Below are 14,330 nucleotides of genomic sequence, written 5' to 3' on the forward strand. Positions count from 1 at the left end.
TCAACTAACAATTAATGGATTGAAGGACTAAAATTGTGTAATTTTAAAAATAATCAAAATCACAGATTTAAAAATAGGGGACAAAAATTGTGATTAAAAACTTATGGGAAGACCAAAATTTCAATTTAACCATAAACTTGATTATAATCTTTTGCTGCACTTATAGCTTATATTATATGTACTAAACGCAACAAGCATAGCAACTCCACCCAAGTAACACTGTAGTACAACTTTAGTTTGTCATTAGAGTTACTGTAAAAGTAGTTACAGCATGACTGTGATCTAACACATAAGTCAAATGACATTGCATACACCATCTGTTAATACATCATCTTTAGGTAAACTATCCTAAACAGATGACTGGAGCCCGATGATACCTGATCAACAATTAGCAATTGTCAGGTTTCAACACACAAAGCAAGTAGCAGCAAGCTGTATAAAACCTAACTGAACTCTATATGTCACATACCTTTTCTGTCATTCTGTGTTTAACCTAACTTATTTACTGACTGTAATACTGTGTGCATAAGAATGACTATGTTTACAACTACTTCAACTATATGGTCTATAGTAACTTATCCTGGTATGAGTCAATAACGTTCTATCATCCAAACTAGAATGTTTTTCTACAATCCTGCCTATTTAATGGTTTGACAAGAAAAAAAATTCATATTAGAGGCACCAAGCCACTAACAAATTATGCATGCAATGGATTAAACTTGTGGAATAGATTATAATTTGTTAATGTCCGGAAACAATCCGAAGAAAAGTGAGCATTACCACATGCTACTCTTGCACCAGCATTCCCAGTAGTCTTGCTGAGTTCATGCCCACCTGTTTTACAATAAACAAAAAGTCAAAAGCTCCTAAAAATAAACAGCGAAAGCTGTGGACTTTATCTATAAAAAAGACTAGAACGCTAGGGCAAGTGGTGAACAGAATTTTAGTCCATCCTGAACTCTAGAAATTCAAACAAGCTCAAGAAAAAAATCACATCTCTATTCTCCAGCCATTAGCTCAAACAAAACCAGCAACATCATGCCAATAGAGACATTAAAGGGGAACCAACAAGGACTCATCTGAAGATTACACAAGCATAATACTGAAATATTAGGAAATATAAGGTGGGTTGGATGGTTAAGGGAGAAGGGAAGGGGGGGAAGATTGCGGGTTCGATCCCCTTTGCTAACAAAAGACATTTGCCAATAAAAAAATAGTAATACTGAAATATTAATTGGAAAATCTAAACAGCAATACTAGGTAGCTTTGGTTACTGTCCTCATTACCTAAAATGCAGATATACAGTGGAGCCTCTTTATGATTTTTCAATACTAAATAATACAAATACAAAATTATTCCAATCTTTTTTATCCAGGACAAGAAGTGACTTCATATATAGACATAATCATTCCATGGGTGCCAATATTCCTCTTTTTATTTATTTATTTTTATATTTTTTTGTATGATAACCATCCCAAAAAAAAACTTCAGCTTTTACTAGTGTAGTGCATCAAGAAAAAATCTTAGGCAGCAATGGACAATCCACTAACCAGACAAGAATTCAACTTTTAGTTCTCACTTAAAATTGCCCAAACTTCTGGACCTCCATCACATCCTTGCAGTGATTTTTAAACCTTTGATCTACAAGGATGCCTATTATGTGATTGCCCCCATTTGTTTAGGCCATCATCATTATGGAAGTCACTAGCCTCTTAATACTTGTAAAATATTATGTTGCGAGGTTAGTTTGAATCTTAAAATGTTACAACTTTCTGAATCACTATTAATGGGGATTCAACTGTATAACAAACACGAAATACATTCTTTTAGGGGTGGGAGGAATAAGTTGAGAAAACTTTGTTCTAAATAACATATGTCACCCATATGTTATAAAAATAGGGAATTTAGACATTGGAGTTACTCACCATTTGGGGTTAGTTACTAAACTTCATTAAATGTACTAGTTGGTCCTTGAAAGTTTATGAAATTTGATACATATTTATATTAGTTACTCACCATTTGTTCTAAGTAATTTACACATTAAGCTTACCACATCAAGCATGAAGGGTACTCAATACAACTTCCTATCATAGGAAATTCTTTTGATGAAATTATAATACAAAACAACATGACTATGGGAAAAGAAAGGCTACATTTTAAAGTTTGAACAAGAGGAAACCAAGTGAAACATGATCTGAGGCCAAATTTTAAAATCTTACCCCTTCCAAGATCATCAGGATCAGCATGCACAACAACGGCCCTTCCAATTATGGAGTGAACTCCAGTTAGAGGAATCTACATATTGAAAGTGAGAAAGAGGAAATTAAGTGTTCTAGACCCAATTAAACTACATTCAAATTTCATAAACAAAAATATCAACCAAATGAAAACAATACAAAAGGAAAATCAACATTGCAGAACACAAGCACATTTGAACATGTGATTGATTTAATTGCGCAGATGGGTAAATCAGATCACATGTGATGATTATCTAAAAGAACAAAGAGAATAGAATCACCAAAGTGACACCAAGTAAACATCACATCACAGAACACCCAGAGTTCAATTCTTTACCTGTCTATCTCTAATAGAAATCTCAGCAACTCCTACAAAACAGAAAGCTCTTTGGAAATTTCTGTGCAGACAACTCGTAAAGAATAGTAAGAAATATCAAAATAAATATGAAAAAGAAAGAAGATAATACCATCAGGGCCTGCAGCAATGTTGCCCAAATCACCAGCATGGCGCTTATCATCTGAAGGAGCCCCATGATCCTTCTTGAACGGATTGAAGTGAGGACCTGGGGTAGAGGAGGTTAAAACTAAAAAAATTTAATTGAAACAGTTGCATGTTTAACTTAGATTACCTTTCAGAAGGAAAAAAAAAAATTTTATATGTATAATTTTGATATTACATTTCAATCAATTAGTAGAAATCACTCTAGATATATGAACTTTTTTTCATCAGCAAATGTTAGTTGATAGTTTGTTAGTTTTTGTTAGTTGGGGATTCAAACTCACGACCTCTCCCCCCTCCCTTCTTCCTTCAGCACCAAGACAACCTTATAATCCCTACTCTAGACATATGAACTTAAAAGTAATTATTACAAAAGTCAATAATTTTTAACTATATGACAATCCATGATTGGATGATAATATAAAAAAGCCCTTGCACAGAAAGTGTATTTCAATCAAATTCCTTTTTCATAAGTTCTATAATTGAATTATAAACCATTATGCACACACACAAAGCAAGTCAATCCAAAACTGAATCCAGCCAGGCTTTCTTTTCAACTATTGTCAATCTTCCTATTTTACAATTTTAAACCCTCCCTTTTTCATTTTCCTACAAAAGATAGGTGTAAGAGGAAATTGTAAAAGTTTGATGATGATAATCATTCATGAAGAGAAGAGAAGAGAGAACCAGTGGAGTTGCAGCCATTGGTGGTGTCACCAAAAGCATGAATATGGAACCCATGAAAGCCTTGGGACAACCCTGTCACTCTCCCTGTCACATGGGTGGTCCCTACACAATAATCACAATGAAACACCAATAAGCAACAAAACATTCCTAACTGAATAAACACACTCACTCAGAGAGAGAGAAACCATTGGGGTGCTGAAGAAACTGAAGAGAGCCTCTAATGTTGTTGTCTCCGATGATGATAGCCACACCTTTGACGGTTCCCTTTGCAGCTTCCATCTCATATGTTGTTGTGTTTCTGCCTCCTCAGCTCCGAACGAAATGATCCTGTTAGGAAAAAAACAATGAAGATAGTGGAATACACTAATCTGTGTTCGGATGGTTAAAAAACACAGAAAAGGAAAATAAAATGGAATATTATTATTATATAAGAGATTTCTTTCTCTTTTTTTTTAATCGTTTTGGGCTTCGAATCGAGAGGAATATATATATATATATATATATATATATATATATATATATATATATATATATATATATGACTAAGAGTAAAAAGAAAAGTATATATTTATTTTGCTTTTGATTGAAAGAAAAAAAAGAAAAAAATGTCTCTGTTAAATATTTTTATGATGTAGTGACTATGGATGTGGATAAATTTGTTGTTTTAAATGAATTGTTTTTCTCTTTCATTTTGTTCTTACAAGTTACAAGATAAGAGAGAGAAAAATCTAAATTAAAAACTCTTTACAGGTGTATATACTTTTTATTCTATAATAATAATATATGAGTGTGTGCAAAAAATTTACACTACTCAATCAATTATAAATTTTGTTAGAGATGATTTTTTAAAAGTAATTTTTATCTAGCTGACAATCTTTCAAATTTTATCATCATAAATTAGAAAAATATATTTCATTATAAAATTTATCTAGTTGACAATTCATTTAAAATAACAAATTAATGAGGCCTAAAAATCTTAACCAATAAAAAAAAGGTTAAAAAATTATTAGAATGCGTTACTACCCTTTTGTGTTATGTATTGCACGGTAGAGTTCCTAGTTATTTTAATCTCTGTTAATATTTTTGAATTAAGAATAAAATAAATTCAACCCCTCCAATCAGATGCCAAATGGTCGGTGCCCAATTAATAGTAATCAAAACCGTTCAATAATTTGAGGATTTAATCACCGGTTAAACTCAGTGCTTATGGCATTTGGAACTTCATGCACTAATTAAGATTTCCCTTAATAGCCACGTTAAGAGAGGAAGGGATAAAATAAGAGTTTCTTCTTCTTCTTCTTCTTCTTCTTCTTCTTCTTTGATTTCTCTGTTTTGCATTCCCATCCAACTAGTAATTACTATTAGTTTTTTTTATGAGTCTTGTGATTATTGTTTTTCATTAGTATTTTTCGATTGTTAAACATAACTAGAATCGTAGAAGAAAAGAGAGACATAGAATATGAGAGAAATAATAAGCATTCATATTGGGCAAGCTGGAATTCAGGTTGGTAATTCATGTTGGGAGCTATATTGCCTTGAACATGGCATTCAACCTGATGGAACAATGCCCAGGTCTTATATTTTTTTCTTCTACTCCCTACGTCCCTTTTTATAAGATATTGTTTTCTATATATTTATTGCATTTTAGGCAATTCTTAAATACTCTCACCTGGCCTTCAATTTTTGGTTAGAATAATTTTTTTTTTTGGAAAAAATTAATTTTGAAACATAATGTAGCAATTTCTTTAAAATTAATCCAAGGCCAAGATCCAATTTCTATGTCACATGTTACGTTGATTTACTAGGTGCAATATATTCTGGGGATACCTACAAGTTTCTTGATTCTTTGGGTGCGTTTATGATCAATATATTGCGATTCAAATGCCTGTACATTGTTATATATGATTAACGTCGTGTCATGTCATGCATGCCTGAGCTTTGTATTGGATCATTGTAGCATTAGTGATCCTTTATTTTTTGTTAGTATCAATCATAGGAAAGCTTCTTTTAATCTATTTTCAACTTTTGCTTCCTTAATTTTCTCCTTTGATCATTCCTCGGACTTAATTTTTTCTGAAAAAAGAATTGCGTTCTATTGTTAGTTTTTATGTTTACATAGTGGGGTCATTTATAGGCTGTGCTTTAAATTAAAGTATCAATCAACCTAGCACATTACATGTTTATTTCTAAATTATTACGTTTCTGGTTTATGTATCATGTATTCCATTTTATCATTCTATGATCATTTTTGTGAAGTGTATTAACATGAATTTCAATTAAATGCATTGCGGGCTGCGGCGATGTGCTTCCCTCATGGATTGATTAAACCTTCCCTGGATTTGGAAATCTTTGTTAATTATGTGATAATGTAGTAATTGACATGTCAAAATCAATTTTGACAAATTTATGGCCTTAACTCAAATAAGGAATTTCTTTAGCTATCTGCTCTTAGGTGATGTAATATCATTGCAGATCCATAGAAAAGGTGATCTAAAGTCATGTAGTTAGCTAAGCCATTTCAGTATAATATAGTCCCTTTAATTTTTTCATTTCCACACATAAAAGGTGCATCACTTACAAGGCATTCAACTCTTAATTTCATCTTTGTGCCAAGGTATTGCTTGTAGCTAGTGATTTGCACTCAACTTAGAAACACAGATAGCTACCAACTTATAGACTAGGTCTATATATATTCCTTCCACTTTCTATAGTTATGTTTCTGAAATAACTATGTTTAAACTTGCTTTTAGAAACCTTATGAGTCAACACTGTGGGTTCTTATAATTTTTTTGTTCTGTTTCTGTTGAGTTTCTTATTAGCTGATAGCTACTCCATTTCCTGCCACCCTTTATTTCTTTAGTCACATTAATACATTTTATGAGCGCCTTTTTATTGGCAATCTTTGAGGCTTCAAAAGTGGATCCGCTATACTGCTTTTCTTCACATTAGTTGAAGGGTTGAAATCAAATGGTTAATTGTTGCTTCATTTACCTGTATTTTGTCATAGAATATAAAGAATGAAACAAATTGGAGCTCAAATTTGTAATAAAATGATTTTTGTTCCCACCTTTTAAGCTTTAATTTTCTCATTAACTTAAAATCAGACCTTGGTTTTCTAACAAATACTATGTAATTGTTTCTCCCTTTACTTTTTTTGGCACTGATTCATAATTTCATGTACATGTGCTTGCAGTGATGGTTCAAATGATGCACATGATGCTTTCAACACCTTCTTCAGTGAAATTGGAACTGGCCAATATGTCCCAAGGGCATTATTTGTTGATCTGGAGCCTAGTGTAATTGATGAAATAAGATGTGGTCCTTACAAACAACTCTTTCATCCAGAGCAATTAATGTCTGGCAAGGAAGATGCTGCTAATAACTTTGCAAGGGGACATTACACAGGTCAGTCACTTCCTAAAAAAATTGGGTATGTTCTATCTGACAGTGTCACTTATTTGGTGTCTATATGCTGCAGTTGGAAAAGAAATTGAAGAGCTGTGCCTTGACCGTATCAGGAAGTTAGCCGACAATTGCACTGGCTTGCAAGGATTCTTGGTTTTCAATGCTGTTGGTGGTGGCACTGGTTCTGGCTTGGGGTCATTGCTTTTGGAACGTTTGTCTGTAGATTATGGGAAGAAGTCAAAGCTTGGCTTCATCATTTATCCTTCTCCTCAGGTGTAGTAAAATGAAATCTGTTTGTGGTGGAGCATCAAACATTTGTTGACTTTACAACATGCTATGACCTTTTATTCCAATCCTTCAGTATGAAGAAAATCTCTAGTGGAGAATATTCCAGTAATGAGAAATGCTACACCCTTTAACAATTTTTGTGACATTTTCTCTCCAATTGAGTGAAATTCATGTGAGTTCTATTCCTCATTTACTGGGGATCCTAATCCCAAACTAGTGGGATGTACATAAATTTCAATCAATAAAAAAGAATGTTTTAAGAAGAGTGTTCGAGACTATGTTATTAGCACTCCTCTGTATTAGTACATGATGAAAATTGCATATACATTGCAGTAATGTTAACTTCCAACATATGATGTTAAATTGCTAGAGATGCTTTCACATATGTTGCTCTACACACTTTAGAATATTCTTGGCTTCCTTAATTGTGCTTCTTATTGATTATCCACATTTCTATATCATTATACCAAATTGTCCGAGTGGAATGTCCTTACTGTAGTGTTGTTGTTAACATGCAGGTATCTACTGCAGTTGTTGAACCATACAATACTGTTCTTTCCAATCACTCTCTTATTGAACACAGTGATGTAGTTGTGCTCTTGGACAATGAAGCAATATATGACATCTGCAGAAGATCACTAGAATTAGAAAGGCCAAATTACACCAACTTGAACCGCTTGATATCTCAAATCATCTCTTCTTTAACCACTTCCTTGAGATTTGATGGTGCAATCAATGTGGACATTTCTGAGTTCCAAACCAACCTTGTGCCATATCCGCGCATCCATTTCATGCTTTCTTCTTATGCCCCTGTGATATCTGCTGCGAAGGCCTACCATGAGCAGCTGTCAGTGCCTGAGATCACCAGAGCTGTGTTTGAGCCATCAAGCATGATGGTCAAGTGTGATCCAAGACATGGCAAGTACATGGCATGCTGCCTCATGTATCGTGGGGATGTTTTTCCAAAAGATGTAAACCTTGCTGTCTCAAATATCAAGACAAAGAGACAAGTTCAATTTGTTGACTGGTAACTACACTTCCTTGGAAGAACAACATCATACTATGATATATATATATATAGAATTTGGATTGCATGATCTTTTCCTGTTCTGTTCTTTCTGTTGTGGTCCTAACTATCTGATCATTAGTATGGACTTTCCATAGTCAGTTTTTCTAGTTCCTTCTATATTTTTGCCTTTTCTTTTGTTTTAAAGATTGAGATTATAGAAAATAGTACCAGGAAAATAAGCGCTGAACTATCAATATTAAACTTATTTGCATGACACTCCTGAGTGGTAAAAGCTGTTGTTTGATTATGATTTTGACCTGTTTATGTGAAATCATGAAAGTTGTAACTGCTCTGTTTTGATTATTGACTGAAACATCTCAACAAAATTTAGGAAGAGTTGTCCCAATTTTGGGGCTCTTTTTTTCTTGAAAGGTTCATGGGGTGAATTTTTGTATGGGGCTCAATTAGGTCTATGGGTTGAATCAGACACTGTTAAAAGATTGATAGTAGAAAGACTGATAAATTATAAGCTAGTGCAGTAAAACAAGTTATTCTTTTAGGTCTTGTCCAATATAATTATTAGGTGCTGCTCATTCATGAGATTGAAAGACCTGAACTGACTCCTTGTTCAATCCTATTTTAAGGGAGACTAAGGAAATGTTTGGTGTAGCTTTTTTAACTTAAAAGACTATTTTAACTTTGAAGTTAAAAATGAGTTTTAAATTTAGTATAAATTATGCTGATACCCCTTGATGCTGAACAACATTTCATTTGATAACCTTCTTTTCTTTTACCATAGACAAACTTTCCTCAATTAATATAACAGTTCACATCAACATAAGTAATGTAATTTCTTATGCAATTATATAAATTAAGGAAGATCTAAGTAATGTAATAAAAGTATATCAAGTGTAATTTAGTTAAATTTCAGAAGTTGTAATTTGCTCTAAAATTTAAAGATATTTGGTAGTTTTATATTTTTTAAGTTTAGAAGTTATTTTAAGTTAATGTCTTTGCTAGCGTGTTCTTAGATTTTGAATTTTGAAATTAGAAATAAAGAAGAAAAAAGGAAATAGAAGTTAAAAGCTATTACTAGAGTAGTGCGGGGATCAATTAATATGAAGTTGTTTTGACTTAACCAGAGATCTTAAGTTTGAGTCCTATGTATGCATCTGTATTAAGTTGGATTGTTAAACTAAAAGTTTAATATCACCAAACATCTAAATCAACTGACATAAAATTGTTAAAATTATTTTATATTCTCAGTGTATAATTTATTTGCTCGTTAAAATAAACTCCAAATAAATTGAACTAAATGTTAGTACCTCAATCGTTGGACTTCTGTTTCTCTTTCTAAACATCTGAATAAACAGTTTTGATGACTAATTTCAGGTGCCCTACTGGTTTCAAGTGTGGTATCAACTACCAGGCTCCAACAGTGGTACCAGAAGGTGATCTTGCCAAGGTGCAAAGAGCAGTTTGTATGATAAGCAACAACACAGCTGTGGCAGAGGTTTTCTCTCGCATTGACCACAAATTTGACCTCATGTTTGCCAAAAGGGCCTTTGTGCACTGGTATGTGAGTGAAGGAATGGAAGAAGGTGAATTCTCAGAAGCCAGAGAGGATCTGGCAGCCCTTGAAAAGGACTATGAAGAGGTTGGGGATGAAGGTGTAGATGAAGATGATGTTTAAAGTTGCTGAGAAGTAATTAATCATTTAATCCTCCTTCACTAGCTAGTAGCTACCTACATCTTCCTAAGTTTTTATTATGACTTTTGCCATGTAATGTTGTCCTTGTTCATTATTTTTATGCATGCATCTTTTTGTTGTATGGTGTAACATTGATCTTATGATTGTTTTAAATTAAAGTGTTGAGAGAATTGTTTAATTCATGTACAATGGCAGTGTAATTGTCATGTCATTTTGATGAATCACATATTATTCATCCTCCAAGGAATCATATACCGAAACATCTAGTGAGTTATTCATTCTATATATGAGCCGAATCAGAGAAAACATATTCTTATATTCCTTGACCATTGCTATTTCACATTAGTGATCCACATCACATGACTGAATTTTATTGTAGTTTCTTAATCTAGTTAGCATGAATAGGGATGACAAAAAATCCCACACACAGGTGGATAAACTTGCTAGAAATTGAAAATGGACAATTAAATGGATACCCATGGGACAACATGAAAGATGATATCACATGGGACAGTGAGAAGTTACATGCATTTATCGTGTAACATTCAAGGATAATTGGCCGATGGTTCATTTGGAAAATTGGCCGGTTCATACCAGGTTGATAGCATGAACAAGGCAGGTGAAATGGTGTCTTTGAACAATATGCAACATCTAAGCATATCTTTGGATGTGATAATAAGTGATAAAATTAAGCTCAGTTCTATAATTACTTAGAGACATATGTGATCTCGGCATAAAGATTTTTCAGTGGGTCAATTCTATGTTCATCAAAAACATAAAAAATTAAAATAAAATAAAACTTCTAAAACATAATATAATAAAATAAAAATTTTGAAAATATAAAATATTAGAATAAAATTTTTAAAATTTAATATACTAAAGTGAAAAAAAAAGTTTAATATCTATGTACTAAGAATGTTAAATTTTTTTATAGGATGAATATTTAAAAACTTTTATACTATCATTGCACAATTCTTTTTTCTCAGTACAAAAAACAGCATTAATACATAATAGATTAAAACCAACATTTAGTAAATAATAATTATTGTTGTTGTAATGCAAACAAACATAGTCTAGCGTTAAGGAAATTTCAAGGGAGTATAATTGTACTGTTGATGCATGTAAAGAAACATAAGTAGAATAGTCAACGGGATTTTGTCCCTGGGGTGCAAGATCCCAATTTTCTTGCTGCACCTTGTCTCTAAAGTCTATATTTTTTCACTTGTGTCTACTCGGAATTCGGAAAGACACAGAAAATAGACTGCATGCTTTACTTTAGATATTTTAAATATGAAATGTGAGGAAAATTAATCTTTAATTTAAGTGTGTTTAGAAATACTTCTAAGTTAATTCCTAATTTAAAAATTGGTTTGATCAAATTAAATATATTTGATAAAACAAACTATTTATTGTAACGTTTTTATAAAAATTTTCCAAATGCTATTTCATGTAACATTTATTTATTTTTATTATTATATTACATGTACGAAGTATTTATTTATTTTATTAATAATTAATTTTTAGTAATTTTTCTTTTAATTACATCTTTTTCATTCACATAGTTTAAATTACAAATTTTCCTTAAGAAATCAGAGTACAATTCTATCATACTACCCGAGTATTAATACCTAACATTTAAATTTATAAGACTTAACTCATCACCAAAAAAACAAATATAAGACTATTTTTTTTTTACTTTTATCTTCCCTATCTTTTTACAATTCCTCCCTTACCCTTTTTAATTTCTAGAGCCTCTCTCTCTTTTTAATCATATTTGATGTATTGTTTAGTGTTCTGTTTATTTATCTTATAACAAATTATTTGATCTTTATTAATAAAAATCTAAGGAAAAGAGTACTCTACTCTTTGAACTTTATCCCTTTTATATATAGATACATTTAAATTTTAATTTTATTCTAGTTTGATCCCTTAAGTTTTATCTAATTTGTAAATAGACACTGTAAACTTTAATTTCATTTTAATTAATCTTTAATTTTATCGCTTTTACAAATGCAAACCTTGTGAACTTTATTTTCAATCTTGTTTTGGTTATTAACGGTTATCATCATTTCGGTCTCTTTTATTAGGGTTTCAAATATTAGTTCGTCGTTGTGAGGGATTATTTAATTTCATTCTGATTGATCCTTAAATTATTTTTTCATTAATAGTTTTTTTTTCAATTTAGAGTTAGATTATTCATCTTAAACGTCAATCGTTCATTAATCTTTTTTGTTAATTTTTTTCATATATTAAATAAAATAAAATAAAAATAAAAATTTAGGAAAAAGAAAATAAAAAAAATTAAACCTTTATTTGGTTTTCTTTTAATTCTAAATTTTATGTTTCAGTGTTTGAAAAAGTGATTTATAAAAATAAAATTAATAAATGATAAGGATGTAAACTAAATAAATGGTTGAGATCTCTTTTATATTAGTAGTTTCATTCCGATTTAATATAAGAGACTATTTATGAAAGAAGTAAACTGTAAGAACTAACTGAGATGAAACTGAAATTAAGTTTTTTTTTGGAAATTTGAAATTAAGCTTTTATGCGCAAGAGTATTTTATTTGGAAGAAGAGTAAATTTTAAGGATCAAGTAGGATGGAACTAAAGTTTAAGAGTTTAGAGGTAATGTTTAGGAAAGTAAGTACTCTCTTCCCAAAACTAAAATAATAAAAAAAAAATAGTTTTTCAAATAAAAATATGAATAAAATTGAAAAAAAAATTGTCATCCTAATTTTTAAGATGAAAAATAATTTAAAATTAATTGAAATATAAAAAGTGATAATTATTTCATCTATTTGAATATATATAACCAATTTCAATGAAGGTCAAGTAATTAAATTTATTGTTTTATATTATTTTACACTTACTAACAAATTCAACGTAATTTTATTTACTCATAAAAAAAAGTAATTTTATTTGATTGAATTGGCTAGAATATCAATTTTCATCTTTCAATTTGTAGTTGTCTGCTATTTTTGCCAAATACATACATGAATGCTCTGACTTCTTACATAATAATGACTGAAAAGGGATTCCTCAAGCAGCTAATGCAACTCACATATCTTCCTGCTAATATTTGAAAGCAGTTAAACAGAATTCTATTTCTTTCCTATTTTTAAACAGAAATAAAGTAAAAGAAGAACAAAAAATACTGTAGACAAATTGGAAGAAAGATTTGCTGGATCATACTTAGACCTTCAGGCTTAACACAAAAATGAGCACAAGGGTGGAAAATCCCAGATAGCTACATTATTATTAGAGTCTTGAACAGTGACAGTGTCCATGTACTCTTGCACACCATTAATTGCATAAAGTGAAGCTGATATTTGCCTTTCAACTTTCATCCTTTCAAAATCTGGAAGCTCCAAGCCAGCTATATCAGGAAGGTTTGCCACATCCATTACTTGGCTAAATGGAAAATGAACAAAAGAAGAAGGTTCAAATCCCCATGAAGGATTGTTCTGAGAACCTGACTCAGACCCTATGAAATTGCTCAAATCAGGCCTATAAGCATCATCATCATCATCAAATTGTTGTGTGTTTTGTGTTGTCTCACTAGAAAGTGAGTTCTCACATGTGTCACTATTATTGCTTGAATTAGTACTATTACTAGTACTAGCACTTGCAGTACTAGTGGTGCTGTTGACCCTTCTTCTTTTCTCGTTTTTCACAAGTATTTTCTTTTGGAGACAATCCTGATCAATATACGGTGGGATACTAAACGTGGACATGTCTTCCAACGAAGATTCAAATCTTAATTCACCATGTTGTGGAGGACAAGTTCCTTCTGCTAGAGCAACCGACGACTCTTGTCGGTTGCTCTTGATCCTTGTGTGACAAGTTTCCACATCTTGTTCTTGATGTTTGGTTTTGGTACCATTTCTGCTGTTGAGAAGATTCTGAATCCTGGAAGCGAGAGGGGAATCGAGGGACACACGTGTGATGAAGTTGGTGCGAGTGTTGGATCCACGAAGGAGGCATGCAGCTTCATCATAAGCCCTGGCTGCTTCCTCTGCAGTCTCATATGTGCCAAGCCACATTCTTATCTTTTGTGTTGTGTCTTTGATCTCAGCAACCCATTTCCCTGATGCTCTTTGCCTCACCCCAACATACTTGCTTTTGGTTTTGTTGTTGTTTCTCCCTTTGAATACTTTGCCTCCTTTTGGTGTGTTTGCTCTCAAGTGCTGCTTTGGATGCTGGAATTGAATTTCCATCACAAAGTAGCAGAAAAACTTCCTTAGCTCTCACAACTCACAAAGATAGATTTGGTTTGGTTTGGTTCCTCAATTTTCATGTTGTTCTTGCAAGTTTGTGATGAGATCATAATATATGGAAGAAAAAAGTAGTTATTTAGCAAGTGGGCTTAGTATATTACAAGAGTAGTTCTTGAATTTTTTTTTTCCTTTTATTGTGGTTAGTTTTTAAAATGTATAAAATTATTATGTATGATGAAGACAAGTTAGCAGTCATATTCAATTTCTCCTGACT

At 31.8% G+C, this 14,330-nt stretch overlaps 3 protein-coding genes across 4 annotated transcripts; 1 reads left to right on the forward strand and 2 right to left on the reverse strand.

Moving 5' to 3' along the window:
* Window positions 1-118: 118 nt before the first annotated feature.
* On the reverse strand, window positions 119-3,819 carry LOC114389235 (superoxide dismutase [Cu-Zn] 2). The gene is made up of 7 exons (XM_028349865.1): window positions 3,609-3,819; window positions 3,424-3,525; window positions 2,705-2,800; window positions 2,575-2,606; window positions 2,220-2,295; window positions 781-834; window positions 119-377 (listed from the first exon to the last, which is right to left on the reverse strand). Exons 1-7 carry the CDS (start codon window positions 3,700-3,702, stop codon window positions 349-351), a joined length of 483 nt encoding a protein of 160 aa, XP_028205666.1. The 5' UTR covers window positions 3,703-3,819; the 3' UTR covers window positions 119-348.
* A 964-nt stretch (window positions 3,820-4,783) lies between these two features.
* Window positions 4,784-10,025, forward strand: LOC114389432 (tubulin alpha-3 chain-like). 2 transcript variants are annotated; one of them, XM_028350104.1, is made up of 6 exons: window positions 4,784-4,995; window positions 6,617-6,828; window positions 6,902-7,101; window positions 7,635-8,143; window positions 9,518-9,638; window positions 9,724-10,025. In XM_028350104.1, exons 1-6 carry the CDS (start codon window positions 4,883-4,885, stop codon window positions 9,799-9,801), a joined length of 1,233 nt encoding a protein of 410 aa, XP_028205905.1. In that variant the 5' UTR covers window positions 4,784-4,882; the 3' UTR covers window positions 9,802-10,025. The 2 variants fall into 2 exon arrangements, with proteins under 2 accessions (XP_028205905.1, XP_028205904.1); XM_028350103.1 differs by having other exon boundaries at window positions 9,518-10,025.
* Window positions 10,026-12,829: 2,804 nt separating this feature from the next.
* LOC114389433 (ethylene-responsive transcription factor ERN1-like) lies at window positions 12,830-14,165 on the reverse strand. Its single transcript, XM_028350105.1, has one exon. It carries the CDS (start codon window positions 14,054-14,056, stop codon window positions 13,046-13,048), a length of 1,011 nt encoding a protein of 336 aa, XP_028205906.1. The 5' UTR covers window positions 14,057-14,165; the 3' UTR covers window positions 12,830-13,045.
* Window positions 14,166-14,330: the final 165 nt, after the last annotated feature.

The sequence above is a fragment of the Glycine soja genome, chromosome 16 (assembly GCF_004193775.1).
Source record: "Glycine soja cultivar W05 chromosome 16, ASM419377v2, whole genome shotgun sequence".
NCBI lineage: Eukaryota > Viridiplantae > Streptophyta > Magnoliopsida > Fabales > Fabaceae > Glycine > Glycine soja.

What these genes read in the sequence shown, in the direction of transcription:
- LOC114389433 (XM_028350105.1), bottom strand. Translation starts at nt 14,056, where the DNA reads ATGGAAATTCAATTCCAGCATCCAAAGCAGCACTTGAGAGCAAACACA.
- LOC114389432 (XM_028350103.1), top strand. Translation starts at nt 4,883, where the DNA reads ATGAGAGAAATAATAAGCATTCATATTGGGCAAGCTGGAATTCAGGTT. An exon ending in TCATTTATCCTTCTCCTCAG is followed by an intron (nt 7,102 to 7,634) that starts GTGTAGTAAAAT and finishes GTTAACATGCAG; the next exon opens with GTATCTACTGCAGTTGTTGA. An exon ending in CAAGTTCAATTTGTTGACTG is followed by an intron (nt 8,144 to 9,517) that starts GTAACTACACTT and finishes GACTAATTTCAG; the next exon opens with GTGCCCTACTGGTTTCAAGT.
- LOC114389235 (XM_028349865.1), bottom strand. Translation starts at nt 3,702, where the DNA reads ATGGAAGCTGCAAAGGGAACCGTCAAAGGTGTGGCTATCATCATCGGA. An exon ending in CATTGCTGCAGGCCCTGATG is followed by an intron (nt 2,607 to 2,704) that starts GTATTATCTTCT and finishes TCTGTTTTGTAG; the next exon opens with GAGTTGCTGAGATTTCTATT. An exon ending in TGGTGCAAGAGTAGCATGTG is followed by an intron (nt 378 to 780) that starts GTAATGCTCACT and finishes ATTGTTGATCAG; the next exon opens with GTATCATCGGGCTCCAGTCA.